Raw genomic sequence first — 17,653 nt, 5'->3', positions numbered from 1 at the left:
CCAAACTTGTAGTCAAGTTGGCGCAAAATTTGGCTTCTAAAAGCTTGGCGATATATCGCCAAGTGTTTGACAAATTATAACACCACTTGTGTTAGCATTGAAATTAGCAATGATTTCCCCCCAAAAAGGTGTAAAAGACCCCCTTAGGATCATCCGAATGCAACCAAAAAGGAAGGTGTACAACTAGACCCCACTAGGAGTCTACGTACCAAATTTCAACTTTCTAGGACGTACCGTTTTTGAGTTATGCGAGATACATACACACATACGCACATACGCAAATACATACGTACATACAGAAGTCACGAGAAAATTCATTTTAATTAACTCGGGAGTCGTCAAAATTTATATTTCTGGTGTCTGTACGTTCTTAGACATATATCCACGTGTGGTCGGGTCGAAAAAAAAACTCAACTTTCATTCGGGGGTGAGAAAAATAAAAGTTCAGGCCGATTTTTGAGTGAAAATTTTTTCGCGAATACAATACTTCCTTTTTTGTAAAAGGAAGTAACAAGGAAGGTTGCTTTGAAATAAGTTCAATATTATGCTTATGCATAGTTTCAATGTATAAAATTTGATTTTGATGTATGAATTTCTGGGTCGTATTTTTTTCTTTTAAAATTAATTAGCAAGCAGTATTCCTGAATTGAAATTACGATTGTTTGTAAAAAATTTAGTCTTTTGATATTTATTGTTGCGGCACTTAAAATAGTGTTAATTGTCTTCTAGTAAGTAGTTTTGATTTTTTCCCCTTTTTTTCTTTCTTATTTTTATCTTTCTTCTTTTTTTCTTTCCTCATTTTTTTTCTTACGGGGGGCTCGCGGTGACGAAATTAACTAGGGGCCCGCCTTGGCTCTCTGCGGCCCTGAATACGAGTTTACCGCTGTGTTTATTGTGGTTTATTTCACTTGCTTGAATGCTGTGAATAATTTTGCAATTATTAACGACTTTATTGTACATATCTGAAAATAAATTTTATATGTGTTCCCAAGACCGGTGTTATCATTTAAAGAATATCTTGAAGTGTGCGGGACTTATAACAATTTTTAGTTTTTAACGGAAAATTACATTTTGTTCTATACAAGTAGGTGAATATCTCTTTTCATCTTAGTTACCTGATTGTATCTCTATATCCCCGAACGCAAAGAAATTCGTTTGAAATTATAAAGGAAACACTATGTGTAAATAAAAGCAATGAAGAACAGCCATTTGACGCTTTCTTCTTTCAGGTTGGACTTCACTTTCGGCATGAGCAACAATATCCAAGCACAGAAGCTACAATGTTGTTGTCAGCAAGTCCGTTTTCCGTTTGCGGAATCGGTATGGTGGACAAGAGCATACGATTACTTCAGCACGATTCGCAATTTAACAGGAAAAAGGTAAGGCATTTGAAACGAAATTTGTTCCACACTTGGTCATTTTTGTGAATTTAGGGAGTTTTATTCATTTTTACTAACTAGAACAAGTTCTCTGTCATACACTGCTCGACATTGAAAATGCAACACAAAGAAGGAGTGTTCAGAAATTTATGCAAATTTTAGAGTAGACGTACATTACTCTGTTATGTAAATGATGTGAAATGCGCAGCTCTCCGACGCAGGTGCAGTAAGATATAAGGAAAGGAACTTGCAGAATGGGCAATATTCGTGTCGTTATTTCTGACTGGAGAATTCTCGAAGAAATTTGGTTTTTCTCTTGGAGGATACGTGTAACACAAGAGAATACCAGGCCGCCGTCAACGAAGGCACTTCCAGCAGATAGACGATTTTACGAGGGGTATGGTGATCGGACTGAGAAGGGGAAATTGGTCCGTACGTCAAATCGCAGCTGATACCTACATGGATGCGAGCACGGTGCATCGGTTGTGCGGAAGATGGTTGGAACAACGAAATGTGGCAAGATTTAGGGGTTCAGGGGTAGCCAAAGTGACGTCAGAACGCGTGGATCGACGCATCCACCGACAAGCTGTAGCAGACCCACAAGTCAAGTATTCTGCCTATCATTTTGAAATTAAGATCTTTTATTATTCCTTGCTGTGTCTGTCTTTTTTCCTAATTTCATCACTTTCTGACCACTCCTTCTTGGTGTTGCATTTTCAATGTCGAGCAGTGTATTTTCAACGTTTAGTACTTTCCCACCCTCTTGTTTTTCTAAATCATTCAGAAAATCTAAAAGAACGTTGTTGAACCCTTGGTCAGGATCAGACTGCTACTTCTAAAGACACTGGACACACACGAACTTTATTTGATGTCCTCTTCCGCCACCCACTTACTATACAGTGAAGAAATAAAACATTTTGGCTTCGGAATTAACGAAAAAAGTTTAAGTTTTAACTCGATTTTTTTAAACATTTAATATTTACTTCTTGCTGTAGTGCGGTATGGAATGATCTAATTTTTAAAAAACTTTAGCCATAAATTTGGTGCCCCCAAATTTGGGGGCTCTGAGCCTGTGCTTGATGTGCCCATGCCTCAATCTGGCCCTGCACTAGGTGACAAAATGAAGGTGGCACGGGCGCCCATATGCAAAATTTTAAGGGGGGGGGGGGAATCAGATATTTTCCCCATAGAAACCGATTTCAGTACAGATTACAGTTATTAAAATTTGACATTTTTAATAACTTATTCATTAATTGCTGAAGAAGAAATGTTTTTACATTTTTGCAAAGAAAAAAGTACTAAAAGCAAGGTAATTCTAATTTCAAAGGGGGGCCTGAGCCCCCCTTGCACCCCTATATGGGCGCCCTTGGAAAGTGGTGTAGGCGCATTCTTGCTTGGTTATGCTGGAAAGTTGTTCGGATATTTAATGATTTCATAGTAAACATGAATAATTCAAATTTTGAATTAGTCATGGTTGAAATAACCTTGAATAAGTATTTTCGTAGCAAATACGGTCCATTAATTTGGTTTTAACAGTTTTTATATTCATTAAATTTTGCAAATAGGATTGTCGGATTGTCACTTCCACCTGTTCAGAGCGCAAATATGGCACAAAATACTCTACTCTTGGGAAATCTTGCGGATCAACATCTTTTCTCAAGATGATCTGCACCGTAAAAATATTATGTAGTAATAATGATAACAAAAACATCAATTAAACTTCATCTGTTGTGGCAAAAACTCAAGGGTGAACAACATTTTGTACTGAAATAACATGCCAAAATTGCAGTCGGGCCAAAAGGCGTACAAGGAGAACCTCAGGTATTATTACTCTGCATTTATTATGTCACTAGTGGTACCCGCACGGCTTTGCCCGTAGTAAAAAAAATTAAAAGGTCACTCGGTTTCCCTGTATATTTACAAGTAATGGATGATGAATTTCTCGCCAATTCGCTATATTCATTTTGTTACGGTTCCACGTTATGATAATTTCGTAATTTACTCGTCCATCATATAATAATTTTGCTCCGGAAAATGTTCTTAAAATTTAAACAGAAAAAGAACAAAATCGAATTTAGTTACTAGTTGATACATGAAACAGGCAAAAATAAGTGTGATGAAGAATGTTCTTGGATAAAATCATATACAAATAACCTGCTATAAAATCATATACAAAAATCATAGCTTGAATGTACATACAGAAGCGTAGTAAATGCGAGTAGAAAAAAAAAATATTTGGCTATTTTTTATCTCTCGGTCAGGCGCTTTTATTTATGACTAGTGGCACCCGCACGGCTTTGCCCGTAGTAGAAAATTAAAAGGTATTTTGTTTCCCTTGTATATTTACCAATAATGCATGATGAATTTCTTGCCAATTGACTTGCCCACGTTACGGTTCCACATTATGATAACTTGAAAATTTAGTCGTCCATCTTATGATAATTTTGCTCGGGAAAATGTTCTTAAAATTGGAATAGAAAAAGAACAAAATCGAATTTTCGAAAACTCGCTTCGAGGTGCACACCCCCCTGCTATAAACTAATTGTGCCGAATTTCATGAAGGCCGAACGGTTTAGGCGCTATGTGTGTCACAGAGATCCTGGCAGACAGACAGACAGAGATCCAGACAGAGAGATATAAAAACAGAGAAACTTTCAGCTTTATTGTTAGTAAAGATTTTCAAATTGACATACTAAAAAAATTAATATGCACTGCATTACTTATAAATCAATTTCTACTACAGCAGGCATTTTTCTGTGTGGTGTGTTCAATGCATCTCGCCATGTGAAAAAATCATTCTTTTTATTTTTATTTTCAATGCAATATTGAACGAATTTTACATTTCAATTAAATTTAAAACAAGCTTTTATCATTAAATTTATGCAGCTTTTTGAACTGATGGAAACTTACGATATAGGCAAAAACCATGAACCTCGTCAAGTGGATGAAGACTACTGTGAAAATAAAGACTCAACAAGTGAGTGACACTATTGTTTATTGTAAACAGGAGTGCCTCAAACCCATATTTGGGGGGGGGGGGGGGGTGGACTCCCAGTTTACCGAACAAAACTCCGCAAAATACGAGCACACAGAAATACCTACATCTAATGAAGAGATATATTGCAGGAATTAAAGAAGAAAGAAAAATGGTAACATTGCAATAATGTCATCGAATTTGCCTATTCGTCCAACAAAATTTGTAGGGTAAAGAAATTTTTGGATGGCTACAGTGACCTCCCTTGACCTCCTATCGGAAGGCACCCCTGATTGTAAACACTATTAAGGCGTTATGTTTATTGTACTCTTCGTAAAAAAAAATTCAAGTGATTCTTAAAAATAAGGGTTTTTAACAATAAAAATTTTAATAAAATAATGAAACCACCAGCTTTTCAGAACTTTCGTTTAAAATCATTTTGGAATCAAATTAGAATTTAATCAAAATACTGGGGGAACTGATTTGTTCAAAACGGAACAAGATTTCCTTCTTTCTGTGCTAGAAAGTATATTTATCGCGTGTGATTTATTTCCTACAAAAAATTTATTTATTGCCGGAAAAAATCAATATCTAGTTTTAAGCTAAATTTTTATTCTATGATCATGCTGCTTCAACTAAAGCTTAAACGATCTCTCGCCAGCTCTGTCCAAATTCAAATTCAAAAGTTTCTAATCTGCTGAAAAAGTTTTCTCGTTAATTTTAAAATCAAATTAGTTTATTTGTTAATTTGTTATTATACATTTCGTAAAACAAAATGGTCTGATAAGGAATTAAAATGCTCATTTTCCATATCATTTCAGCTTAATTCATTTTATTCAATGAATCGTAATTAACAGATTAAAAATAATAAAAATAGAACATATCAGCAAAGATCATCTGAAATGCTTTTCTAGGGGAGGAGTAAGGGAATTAAAGAGAACAAGTTAGTTCTGATAAATACTACTCAATACCAAGAAAAAAAATCAGTTAAAAAATTATTTTTTTTTAATTGAATTCAAGTGGTTATTAAGATATACTTAGGTAATTTTTTAAACCCCTTTCTGCGATTTATGTGTTCGAAGAAATACTGGGGAGATTTTCCTTTGAAGTGGCAGTTTTTGCACACGTCGAAGAAGCCGATGCTTTTCAACAATAACAGGAACTAAATGAGACTGAATATTCCGTACACTAATACCGATTTTTAAATATTATTTATTATTAGACGGGTACAATATTATTTAAAAAATCTTTTTGACCAGTAAAAACATTTATTTCAAAACAATAAATATAATAAACACACCAGTAGGGGACACTTCAAGGTAAATTTTTGAAACAAAAGGATTCCAGGTCTCCCAATGAATTCAAAAGTGCATCAAACGTGCAGGAGGTATTAATTATCAAACCTTCTGCACGTTTGAGTCCATTGGGAAGCCTGAATTCCTATTTTTTCAAACATTTACCTTGAAGTAGTCACTACTGAAGCTCTATTAAGCACTAGTCACTACTGGTATGATTACCTTATATGTTTCATAATAATACAAGAAAAAAAATGCGCAAGTTGCAATGAAAATGATGTAAATTTAATTCCTCTAAATTGTTATGTGGTTAATAAATTTCAACTAAATTTTATTAATAAATGTGTTGTTTCCTAAATTTTAAAAGTTTTTTTTCTGAAGGAGCATGCTTAAAAACATAGGTTTTAACCATTTTTTAAATAATTTGAAAAAGTTAAGTATTTTAAAAAATATATTTTAATCGGTGCGCAGGTTCAATTTTATTTCTTACGCTTCTGCTCATGACATCACAAGTGATGAAATGGCCTTCACTGATGACATCAGCGCAGAGCGCAATATTTTATCATTAGATAAGGATAAAAATATTATTGCGCAATAATACTAATGAACTTTATGCTTGTTTCAGAAAAGCTTTCATTCAAAATTCTCATTATGATTGCTATTAATCAAACTGTTTAATGGCAACTTTTTTTTTAGCAATGCGTAAACATTCAGTGCGTTAATGAAGTAGCGAGCCAAAGTACATCACTTATGACGTCATAAAGATCACGCCTTATTTCAAAAAATTGGATATGATGAAAAATTAAACGAAAAATAACTATTGGGAAAATAAAAGTTTGTTTTTCCTGCAAGATATTTATTTTTTTTTTAAATTTATATTTTTATTTTTTATTTAGTTATTTATTTATTTATTTATTTTTGCTTTTTCTATCAATTTCAATGAATAAAATTAGTACTTTTGATTGAAGGAAACAACCCCATTGCACTTAAAAAATGTTTTTACCAATTATTTACTATTTCTCAATATTTTCTATAAATATGTTTTATCTTTTTACTATGCAGTAGTTTCATTTACTGAACCGTATTTACCTTTACGTACTTTCAGACCGACCGACGTTTTCAAATTACGCATCACTTGTTAGAAGTACTTCGAAGCACGTAGATTCAATGATGGCTTTTGAGGTAAGTTTTATGATTACAGTAAAATTTAAATTTGTACTTCGTTCAAAATTTACACAAGCAGAACTTGGAACGAATGAGAAATGAAAAAAAAAAAATCAATTGAGATCAGTTTTTTTTTTATTTTTTTTATTAAAGTTATTCAAATTGACTGCAATAGCACTATGTCGATGTTTTTCAATTAAGTTTGTTCATAAGATTTCTAATTTTGAACAAAAAAAACATGTTTTAAATCTTTTAAGATTATACGTTTGTCTAAATGTTAGGCTGAAGTTCATAGGAGTATATACCTAGAAGTTCTAATTTTGATTGAAAAAATTGGCGCGCAGAGATATAAAAAAGAACTGACACTTTTAGTAGCTTTTAGTTTATAGTGTGGTCAATATGTATTTTTGCTAGGATCGAAGAATTTTTATTATTGAATAACGTTTTGCAACCCATTCATTTTAAGTAGATGCTGAAACCTTTCAGAATGAACTTCTGAATGTTTTTGCACCCAATAAAGACAGCACTCTTTCGATTAATATATCGCTTTAGGGAAGCCGGAGATCTTTGAGAATGGAGAAGTAAGTGCCTATCTTTACTGGGCAAGCACGATGTGGACAATAAGAAAGAGCAAAATGTTGAACGTATCCCCCAAAGAATCAAACATCTGACATCACAGATCATCATCATCATAATCTATCCCAGTTAAAGTCTGTTCCGCTGTTTTTTGACTTCAACTTCAAATGAAATACAGGGTATCCGAGAAGTCTTTGACACATTTCAAAAATTCGATATAAAAAAAAATAAATAAATAAACGGGATAGGAAGTGAAATTAAATTACATTTATTACCTTTAGATAGTAAAGTTTTTTTTAAATGTATCATTACATCTCGATGTGGGCCCCTTTCGTCGCACAAAAAATATCCATCCTGTAATTAATTTCTGACCAAGTTCGTTGTAGCATTGATTCTGTAACTTGTGAGATTGCAGATGTAATGCGATATTTAAGATCTGAAATGTTGTGCCCTTTGGTGAAAACACAGTGTCTTTGACGAATCACCAAAGAAAGAAAGCGGGAACAGCTGGATGGGACCATCTCGTCCGATCCATCTGTTTGGGAATACTCGATTTAAAAATTCCCGCACCCAATTTTGCATCGCAATTTTACGGCCATTTTTGCATTTAAAAAAACTTTACTATATGAGATAATAAATGTAATTTAATTTTACTTTTTATCTCGTTTATTTTTTAAATCGAATTTTTGAAATTTGTCAAAGATTTCTCGGACACCCTGTGCAACTATAGTTAACTCCGTTTTGGGGAGATGCTTGGTAAACTTTCTATTGTTGGCGGTCGGATTATCCGCGGGTTTTTTCGCATTTTTTTTTCCATGGTCATTAATATTTTTTAGCTATTGTATACAGTAGTATCGTCTTTTACCTATTATTCTGATTATCCGCGGTTACCGTGCCACCCTATTCCGCAGACGATCGAGAGTTTTTGAGAAGCTGATAAAAATGTATGACCTTCGCACAAACTTTTTAACGTCTATCTATCATTCATGCCTATTCAGAGCATAATAAGCCACTTTAATGAACAAAGCAAAAAAATATTTTCGTTGTTTTTTTTTTTTTTTCTTTTCAGGAAGCAGGTATGGTTGTCATCAGTGACTTGGAACTGCAGACTCGACCTTGTGTTAATGACTACCCCATTGCAATTCCCTATGCGTATGGCGGCATCATGCCAGACAGAGCTTTTCCAGTAAATATGTGTAAGATTTTATTGTTTTGCAAATCATTCAATGTCACTCGTAAAGTCATAATAATATTTTGGCAAGCGAAAAAGAGGGATTGAAATTCATGATTTTAATGAAACTGGAATTTTTCGTGGTTGAGTGTTTCAAGATCGGGATCAAATGCTGAAATATCAAAAAAGATGACTTATCAGGTCCAACATTTAAAAACTTTCCCGGGGGGCGGGTTATAAACGCAAGGCATATTTTATCAAAAGATCGCAAAATGTATTCTCACATACCTGAAAATACATTGGTTTCTCAAATCCGGGAAAGGCGCAATTGCCCTCTCTTGAGCCTCCTAGTTGATGGGTCTGAGTCAAATAACGCCAATGACTGTCATCGTCCAAAAGTTCTATAACTATTCTGCATATGCTATTAAAGTGTTTCATGCACATTATGGATATTTTTCATGCTCTATGTCACGTCTTCTGTACTATAAGCACCATCCTTTTCCTGTTTATAATCAAAGTCTAAAATTAAGTCTCTGTTATTTGTAATGATCATAAAAGGAAAGAACTGAACTGAATGATACCGAACTTGGCAATAGTTTACATAGTCAGGACACTTTATTTTCAGCAAATAAAGAAGCTTAAAAACTCACTACATGTAGAAACTGTTAGTGTATGCAATATGGTTGGCAAAATAAGACATGGAGACATTAAGAACGTTTCTAATGGTTCCTAAAACGTATTACAAAGCATGTTCAATGAGGCGTCCACCAGTTTATGAAAATATAAACATTCACATTACCGCACTATGAACGGTAGCACTTGGCTTCTTTGGGCATTTTTTGGGGGGGGGGGGGGGGGGGGGGAGGAATCACTAAAAAACAGCTACACAGAGAAAGACAAAGATACAGCTTCATTATAAAATCCTTCCATGATTTCTGCCGCTTCGGGATCATCGGCCTTCACTTGATTCATTGAATCAGTCTTCCATTCTGCAATCAATAAGTAAAATAATGAAATTAAGAATTAACAAAGCGAGTGATTTCCGCTGTCCCATGACGGATAATGTTCATCGTATGCGATTGTGGCAAGTATGGTGATAAAATAGTTTTCACAAGGGGAGTTAGTACCCAAAAACTTAAAAAATAAATAAATTAGTTTTTATGTATGCATAGTTAACATTTTCAGATCAAGATCTTTCATGCGACACCGAATTCGCGTTTCTATTTTGATTAAAAGTAATTCAAATTAAATATCAACGGGGCACTTTCAAGAGCGATTTTCTCAAAACATCAATTTTAATAACTCATGTTTTTTTTTTTTTTTTAGAAAACTATTTTATATATTATTGAAATTTTCACATTTTATTTATCTGTCCATGATTATGCTGAAGGGAAATGTTTGTTTTAGGACTAATTTTTTTGAACAGCTGTTTTTATGGTAAAAAATGGACTTTTTTAAATTTAAAACGTAACGATCGATGAATAAAAAAAAGAAATTAACAGACTTGCTTCAAAGTTTCACCTCAGTAGCCTCTTAAATATTTCTTTAAAAAAAATTGAAAATTCTAAAATTCTATCATGAAAACGTTTTGCGAAAAGGGTACATAAATTTTAGCAATTTAAGATTGCGCGTACACAGGACTGACTCCTCTTAAATGTAGTCTGTCTCTCATCCTGAAAGTTTTTTTTTTCTTTTCTGAATCAACCTGAGTATGCTTCATCTCGAACTTATTGAGAAATGTTACTTTCTGTATAGATTCTCATAGAAGCAAAGGGCGCATGGAAGACAGCTTCGCTTCTCAACGAGGGCCTCCCTCGCTTCTACCCGTACCCGAAATGAAATCTAAATCACCACCAAAGTCAACTGAAGAAATCCGCAGCTACTTTCCTGAAACATGGCTTTGGGAAATGCAAACCGTTGGGTAAGTATCTGAATATAGTTTTTTTAGGAGCTTATCGGAGCTTATCGGAGGGGGGGGCTCCTATCTACCCCCTTGGCTACGCCACTGGTTTTTAAGCTGATTCAAACAATAAAAATTACATGAAATACGTTGAAATTGTTGCCTAAGAGATTGCAAATATCTCAACCGTCAGGGTCAATCAACCGAAAAATGAATGGAAAGTCATCGTTGTGTCTGTTGAAAAACAGCCGCAACGATGACTTTCGCATTTGATTTTGTGTACACGATTATTACGTTGTTAAAGAATCGAATCATGCACCTTTAGAGGATGTAACCACTGAAAGAGATGAAATATGGAGAGGTTGAAGCTTTTAAATCCTGAAGCAAGTATCTCAAGTTACGTGACGAATTTTAAAGTAAAGTAGTGGGAGAAATTGGGCTTCTTTTACTCGTTTCACACGTAAAACGTGTCTCTCATTCACGAAAATGAACTAAGTGACTTGGGATCATGGCCTCAGCGTTTTCAAAGCCAATGATTGCACTTGCTCCCTCTAGTTACTAATTCCTGCTTTAAGATGTAACAAGGTGGGACTAAATTTTAATGATGGGTTACCGTTACCGTTATCATTACCGTTAACTATTAAACCACAGGTGATTGTTAACTTGAACCCGTAAAATTATAGTTCAAATGGAATCAAATGACGGTTTTTAAAGTTCTCATTGTAGGTTAGGTTCCGCAGCGATAACAAAAACTGGGTTGATTTCAAACCGTAAAGCCAAGGGACATGCAGATTTTTACAGAAAAGAGATATTAAGTAGATGGGAAAGAATGAAGAAAAAAGCATGTGTGCAAAAATCAAAATATGAAAAGAAAAATTATTAATCTATTGGAAAGGCAGATAGATATTAGTAGATAAATTGAGTTAAACTTTAAGTCGCACAAAAGGATAGGTTAGAGTATGTTTAGAAGCGGTTATTAATAAAGGTTGATTGTAGAAACGTATCAGAGTCAATTTTTAGTAATTTTACACAAAAATTAAAATTAAATTAAATGTCAGATAAAATTTAGGAAATTTAACGTTTTTATCATCAACTTAATCTGTGCAAATAAATTGCGCAAACGTAAAAAACAAAGGCTTTTCCTGACTTCCTGATAATCTCTTTTTTTTCTTTTTATAAATTGCACATTCTAGCACATGTCGGAGCAGAAACCGCGGTTATGTAATAGGTAATATAATTTTTACAATAGCTACGCAAGAATTTTCTGTTGAACTATGAAAAGGGAATAATACTACTTTTATCAGAGAAAGAAAGTTATTTACATTTGCGATAACCTTTTTACTTGACCTTTATCTTTTGTCTTTAGCAAGAAAAAACTCTTTTGGTCCATATAACAACATTTCCTGTCGTCCTCTATCCTCTATTATACTTACAAGGTCACTAAAATGAATTGGGGTGGGAAAAGGAAAAAAAAAAAACACGAAGTTCGTTCCAGAACTAATCGAACCTACTTTCCCGTATACTAACATCGACTTTGTAATAGCACCTGATCAATATTCTCTTAACTAGCTAAAACTACAAATTATGTAAAAAAATTAGTTAATTGTTTTAAAAAATATATATGTATTAATAATAATAATATTTAAAACAAACTATATTAATAATAAAAAAGCACATCAAAGTAAGTTTATTAATTTATAAAAATAATTTATAAAAATGTTTGTAGCTCCTTTGAGTAAAGATAAAGCGTACGGGGGTGCAATTTGTTTTCAAGTGTTTAATGTAACTACCCGACAGAGAAGGCAAAATGTTAAATACAGGGAATTTTCAAAAATAGAAAATTCTCACATTTCATTTCTAATGTTAAATGAAATTAAATTTTCAACATTTTCTTCAGTTTCATTTTAAAATTTCCCCCACTTGAGGCATAACCTTTTAATGTGGGGGCCTTGATGTGTGTACAGGCATGATGTTAACAACATTTCTTTGTTTTCTTTTAGACCTAGCGGTGAAATGGCACTTTCTCGAAAACTGCCACATACAATCACTGAGTGGACGGGAGGGGCGATTTGCCTTCATTCAAAGACAGGACTCGGAATTTCGGAGCCAAGTAGTATCACTGCTTTCCAGCCATTTTTCTTATCCTTCCAACTTCCGTACTCCGTCGTTAGAGGAGAAACTTTGCCTCTTGTGGTTTCCGTCTTCAACTACTTAACGGAATGCTTACCAGTACGTAGTCTTTGATGAATTTTCGCTAGCAAACATTCGAGATTTTAGTCTAGTTCGATACTTTTGTACCTCAAAGCCAAATTATCACTACTTTGCAGGAGAGCGTACAAATGTTTACAAACGTAGATTGGTTACCGCCATTGCTCAAGGGATAAGACAGAACTGTATGCAAAATACCAACAGCCCGGCTATGACATCCAGAGACTCAAGTTTCGTTCTTGTTATGGACTCATTAGCTTGGCTTTGTCAGCTTGGAGTTGTACAGCACCATTGCTGTGGACTCTTCGTTGGTATGCTAAACGTATTTTCGCTACCAATTTGTTGGCAATCTCAGCTTCAATGAGCTGGCATCTGTCTGCAGCTCGGTTATTGACTATTCCAGACTAATGAATCTATAAGAAGAACGAAACTGCAGTCTCTGGATTTCATAAACGGGCTGTCGGCGTTTCGCATGTAAAAACGTTTAGCCATTTCATGCAAATATTGGTACTCGCTCTATCATAACACTGTCAAATAATTACGAAGGAAACGTTCCTTGTGTAGAATTACGTTGTTATATTTCAGTGCGGATTAAGATTCAACATACAATGCAGTATTAAACTGAAATGTGCTATTTTTGGATTTACGTTAGTCTAGCCTTGAGGTACAGATTTTATAAGCAATTTTTAAATTTAATCATCTTCGCTCACTTTATGAAAATGTATACATGGCATTTGAGGAGCTAAAAGTTGAGTTGTGAAAGAATATGATACACTAAAATTGTTGAAATTTTTTGAGTAATTGATTCTTAAGTGCGTTTATCTTCTATCCGCCTTAAGGCCTCTTTCACACGAGGCAACTTAATTGGATCACCTTTCGAACTTCACAAGACAGCCAACTCGATAGGTACGCCTAGCACATGTGCCGCTACGATGTTCATTCGGATGAGTTGAATCAACTAACAGGACATTGCCAAGCGTTCGTTCTGCACACGAGTAAGCTAATTGAGACAAATTTTAACAGCGTCGTGGAGCAACTACTCGTATAAATTCGTCTTAGTCCAGTGGTGCAAGACATGAAATTATGATTTATTTATTTATTTTTCTGTGTATACGTACCATTTTCGGTCGAGAAGATAAGTTGATTCAACCAAGTTGCCTCGTGTGAACACGTCCAAAAACGATTGCCAACTAGTTATCAGGCAACTTTTTCGAAAAGTGGTTTCAACTAATTGTCTCGTGTGTGCCTAAATTTTAAATCAAAATAGTTTCACTTTCCAAGTTAAAAGACAAGCAAAAAGACAAATAATGGAGTTGTTTTCCATGCTTTCATGTTGCAGTCTATCAAGGAAGCTTCTGGATTACGTTTTTCTTGACAGAAATACGCACTTCATTTCTTCAGAGCAACAGAAAATGAGCACATACGTAAAATGTTCTTGTCACAGATATAGATATCCTTGTAACCAAGTAAAGACTATATTGCCATGGTAAGGTAAACGGCAGTATCGACAGAAACAGTAGATTTGGGGGAGGAGAATGCCCCTCCCACAGGAATAATGTTAATTTAACTGTGTACCATTAAATATTATTTGATTTATTTCTAAATAGCACAAATCAAATTCGCTAAACTATTATTTCAAAAAAAAAAAAAAAACACACACACACACATACACCACAGCATATTTGAAATGTCACCTATGTTTCCTATAGTAATAGTGATATTGGTGTCGTAGGTCAGTGTGAAAAAATACTTTTAACTGTTTCTATTCACAGGTTTCTTATTCAAAGGTACTACATAAAATCGCAAATCGTATAATAATTATTCCTTGATGGAATCGATAATTAAGAGTAACTGGGCCTAAAAGACATTTTAAAAGATTTTGTGAAAACTTAGTTATGTAAAGGTGTATGAGGTGGCGCTTTTTACTCCTACTGTCTGGTGCCCCCTCCAAAAACTATTTCTCATCCGCCTTTGTGATAGAAATGAGTTTTTGAGACGTTTGAAGAAACACGTTTGTAGTTCCATACCACTAATACAGAAATTTTGGAATCTGATGGTTTTTTTGAGCTTTATTTCAGCGGAAACCGAATAAGCAAGCTTGTACAATATTAAACTAAAGTACTATAGACGACAAAACTTCCAACAAAAATGAAAAGTTTGCATATACTGCTTTTTAGCTTCCCACGGCAATATAAAACTCCAACTAAATCTATTTTTCTGTTAAAAGCCATTATCGAATAGAAATTCGCAATTCATAACAAAAATTACACTTATTTAAGCAACTAGTAAGAATTAATGTCAATTCGTTTCCCGTTTCAGATAAAGTTATCCATGGAACCAAGTAAAGATTATAAAATTCTAACTGAATCTCGCTTCCACAAGATATGCGTGTGCGCCGGCGAAAGTATTTCTACACGTTTCCATCTTCGTCCCGTAAGTCTTGGTCAGTTGAATATTACAGTCTACGGATATTCTTTGGAAGAAGACGACGAAGTCTGCGGGAACGAAATTACAGCTCGTTTGAGTGCTAGGGATGCAGCAACGAAGCAACTACTCGTCGAGGTACGAAGAAGTGATAAATGATTTTAGTCATTGTGCTATTCAGGAAACAACACCAAGAATTCAATATTAGATAGGGTAGTCTAGCCAGAGAATGAACATTACGTTTTTCCCGCCTTTTTTTTTTTTTTTTTTAACGTCTCAAAAGATTTTTCTTAGATGAATTGGTACCAGTGACTTCACACAGGGAATAACCCTCATTGATAAAGAGGTAATTCTTTAAATTATTATAAAAAAAGTTCGAGAACCATATCCTCGGAAACGACCGACTACTGTCGCAGTGAGATAAATGTGCGAACAGTTTTGGCGACTGTATTTGCGTTAGTAACATCGCCAGCATTGTTTTTCACTAGTGACAGGGTTTCATTTGAATGCTCCTTGTAGAATTGGATTAAATCGACCAAAATCGGGTTGAATGAGCCCCTAAACCTGTTTAAAGTCTTAAAAATGTTCCTGTCCTGTTCCTCTGTCCTCTGACTTCATACCATACTGCTATTTTCTTTTTTTTTCTACTTTTATATATTTTGGTTGATAGCTTCCCCCCACCCCCCCTAAACGCAACAGTGCAACTCTACTCATGGGTTTGTGGGCAAAAAATATTTTCTTTGATTTACAAACTTTATTTCTCAAAGCATTGAAAGGCGTGTAGAAGGCGTTAGTTTGCTCATCGAAAATATGTTTTTTAACTGAATGTTTAATGGCATTTCTAACGTTTACCTTCTAATTAGGCAGAAGGCTTCCCTAAAGAAGAAGTTTTCAATTATTATATTTGCCCAGAAGGTAAGTCATGTTTTCCATATCTTAAACTATTTTCATTATTAAAGACTTTCTACAATTACTTTCTCTGTCATAATGAATGCCGATTCAGGTTTTTAATTGCTGCCATAAACAATGAAAAATAATAGTAATTATAAAGTTAATTTTGTTAATAAAGTTAACAAATTAATTCGAGGTTGAACTTAGGAACTTATTCAACTTGATTTTGTTGATTTGATCACATCTATTTACCAATAGCATTGCGAGAAATTTCCTTCTGGGTGGAGTAGAGCCACTATATAGATAGGCCGAGCATCAGCTTAAGTTTAGCCATTTTGGATCGGATTTTTCATTGTTGCGGAGCTAGGGCTACCACAGCAAAGTTTCTTGTTTCGCCAAAGTTGTCGTAAATAATATTTTATTTACTAAACAATTCACGTGTGTGTGTGTGTGCAGCTAATAATCGCTCGCAGTGAACAATACCAAACGCGAAAACTCGCCAGAAAAGGCAACCACTCAAACACGCGCTCTGATCCAAAATGGCTGATCTAAAGGAGATGCGCCGCACAGTGGGGTGAAAACGCCAAAAAAGTACTTATAAATGGGGGGGGGGGGTTCTATATTAAACCAATTGAGGATTAATAAATTTGCACAGGCCTACCTCTTAGGCAATCAGAACTGGAATTTTAGAGCCCTTCGTCCACTACAAAGCTGAAGGGAGCCTTTAGAAAGGTGAAAGACCATGAGTGCGGGAATTTACAAAAATTGCTTTTAAGCAGCCCATATATATTTTTTTTCTTATCAAAGGCTGGTATATTTAATTTCTCTCGTGTCCAACGTTTGTAATAGGATGAAAAAAAAAATGAGTAATCGAAATCTCAAACCGAAAATCGGTTTTGATCAGCACCGAAAACTTGGGAATTCAAGGTTATTTTTTTTTTCAAAACACTCTACAAAAAATGTCCACTTATGTCCTCTTAGAAATTAATATTAATTAGTCATGAATGGTCTGTAGAAAGACCCCGAAAAGGAATTAGCTGCGTAAACCTGCGAACTTTGGACCCAGAGCCCAAATAAATCGAAACAACTCCATAATAACATGTTTGTCTAAACAAACAAGCGAGAGAGGTTTAAAAACATTTTTAAGCGCTTTTTGGCGTTTTCGCCCCACTGTGTGCCGGTTCGTAAATATAGGGGCCTTAGGGTGGAGTAAAGGAAATTTCTAGTTGTGCTATTGGTAAATACAACTGTTCGTATTCGGTTCGTTTGAATTCTGTTAGAGTTGAAGGAGCCATTTAAGCAAGAGCATATTTGTGAATTTTGGACATTTGAAACTTTTCAACAAACTCAAGTTTTAGAAGCTTACGTTGATTCAAGTCAAAACATCAGTTTAAAAGCACTTTTTAAAGTTTTTTTTTATCTTTCACTATATACCTGTTAAAAATAGTTTTTAAATTTGAGTGTACAATGTTGCAATATTGCGAGCAAATTATTTGCAAGTATAAGCTAATCTCTTTCTTAATTCGCAATACGTTTATATTACTACAAAAGTGAAAACCGTTTTTTTTTCTCTAAAAAAGGTGGATATGTTTTGAACTTCAAAAAATTTCTTCTCAAATAAATTCGAAATAGAAGAAACTTTAAAGCATAATATACTTAAAAAAAAATTAA

General features: G+C 34.3%; 1 protein-coding gene across 1 annotated transcript in view; it reads left to right on the top strand.

Moving 5' to 3' along the window:
• LOC129230440 (alpha-2-macroglobulin-like) overlaps positions 1-17,653 on the top strand; it is a 116,003-nt gene that overhangs the window by 43,818 nt on the left and 54,532 nt on the right. The window contains exons 14-21 of the mRNA XM_054864839.1: positions 1,230-1,379; positions 4,266-4,356; positions 6,754-6,830; positions 8,452-8,584; positions 10,315-10,480; positions 12,460-12,688; positions 14,987-15,229; positions 15,955-16,006. Of these exons, the coding sequence (XP_054720814.1) occupies positions 1,230-1,379; positions 4,266-4,356; positions 6,754-6,830; positions 8,452-8,584; positions 10,315-10,480; positions 12,460-12,688; positions 14,987-15,229; positions 15,955-16,006 (1,141 nt within the window). The remainder of the gene's footprint in view (positions 1-1,229; positions 1,380-4,265; positions 4,357-6,753; positions 6,831-8,451; positions 8,585-10,314; positions 10,481-12,459; positions 12,689-14,986; positions 15,230-15,954; positions 16,007-17,653) is intronic.

This window comes from Uloborus diversus, chromosome 9 (genome assembly GCF_026930045.1).
Source record: "Uloborus diversus isolate 005 chromosome 9, Udiv.v.3.1, whole genome shotgun sequence".
NCBI lineage: Eukaryota > Metazoa > Arthropoda > Arachnida > Araneae > Uloboridae > Uloborus > Uloborus diversus.
The sequence above is the reverse complement of the archived record's forward strand: the minus strand, read 5'-3'. Positions and strand labels throughout refer to the sequence as shown.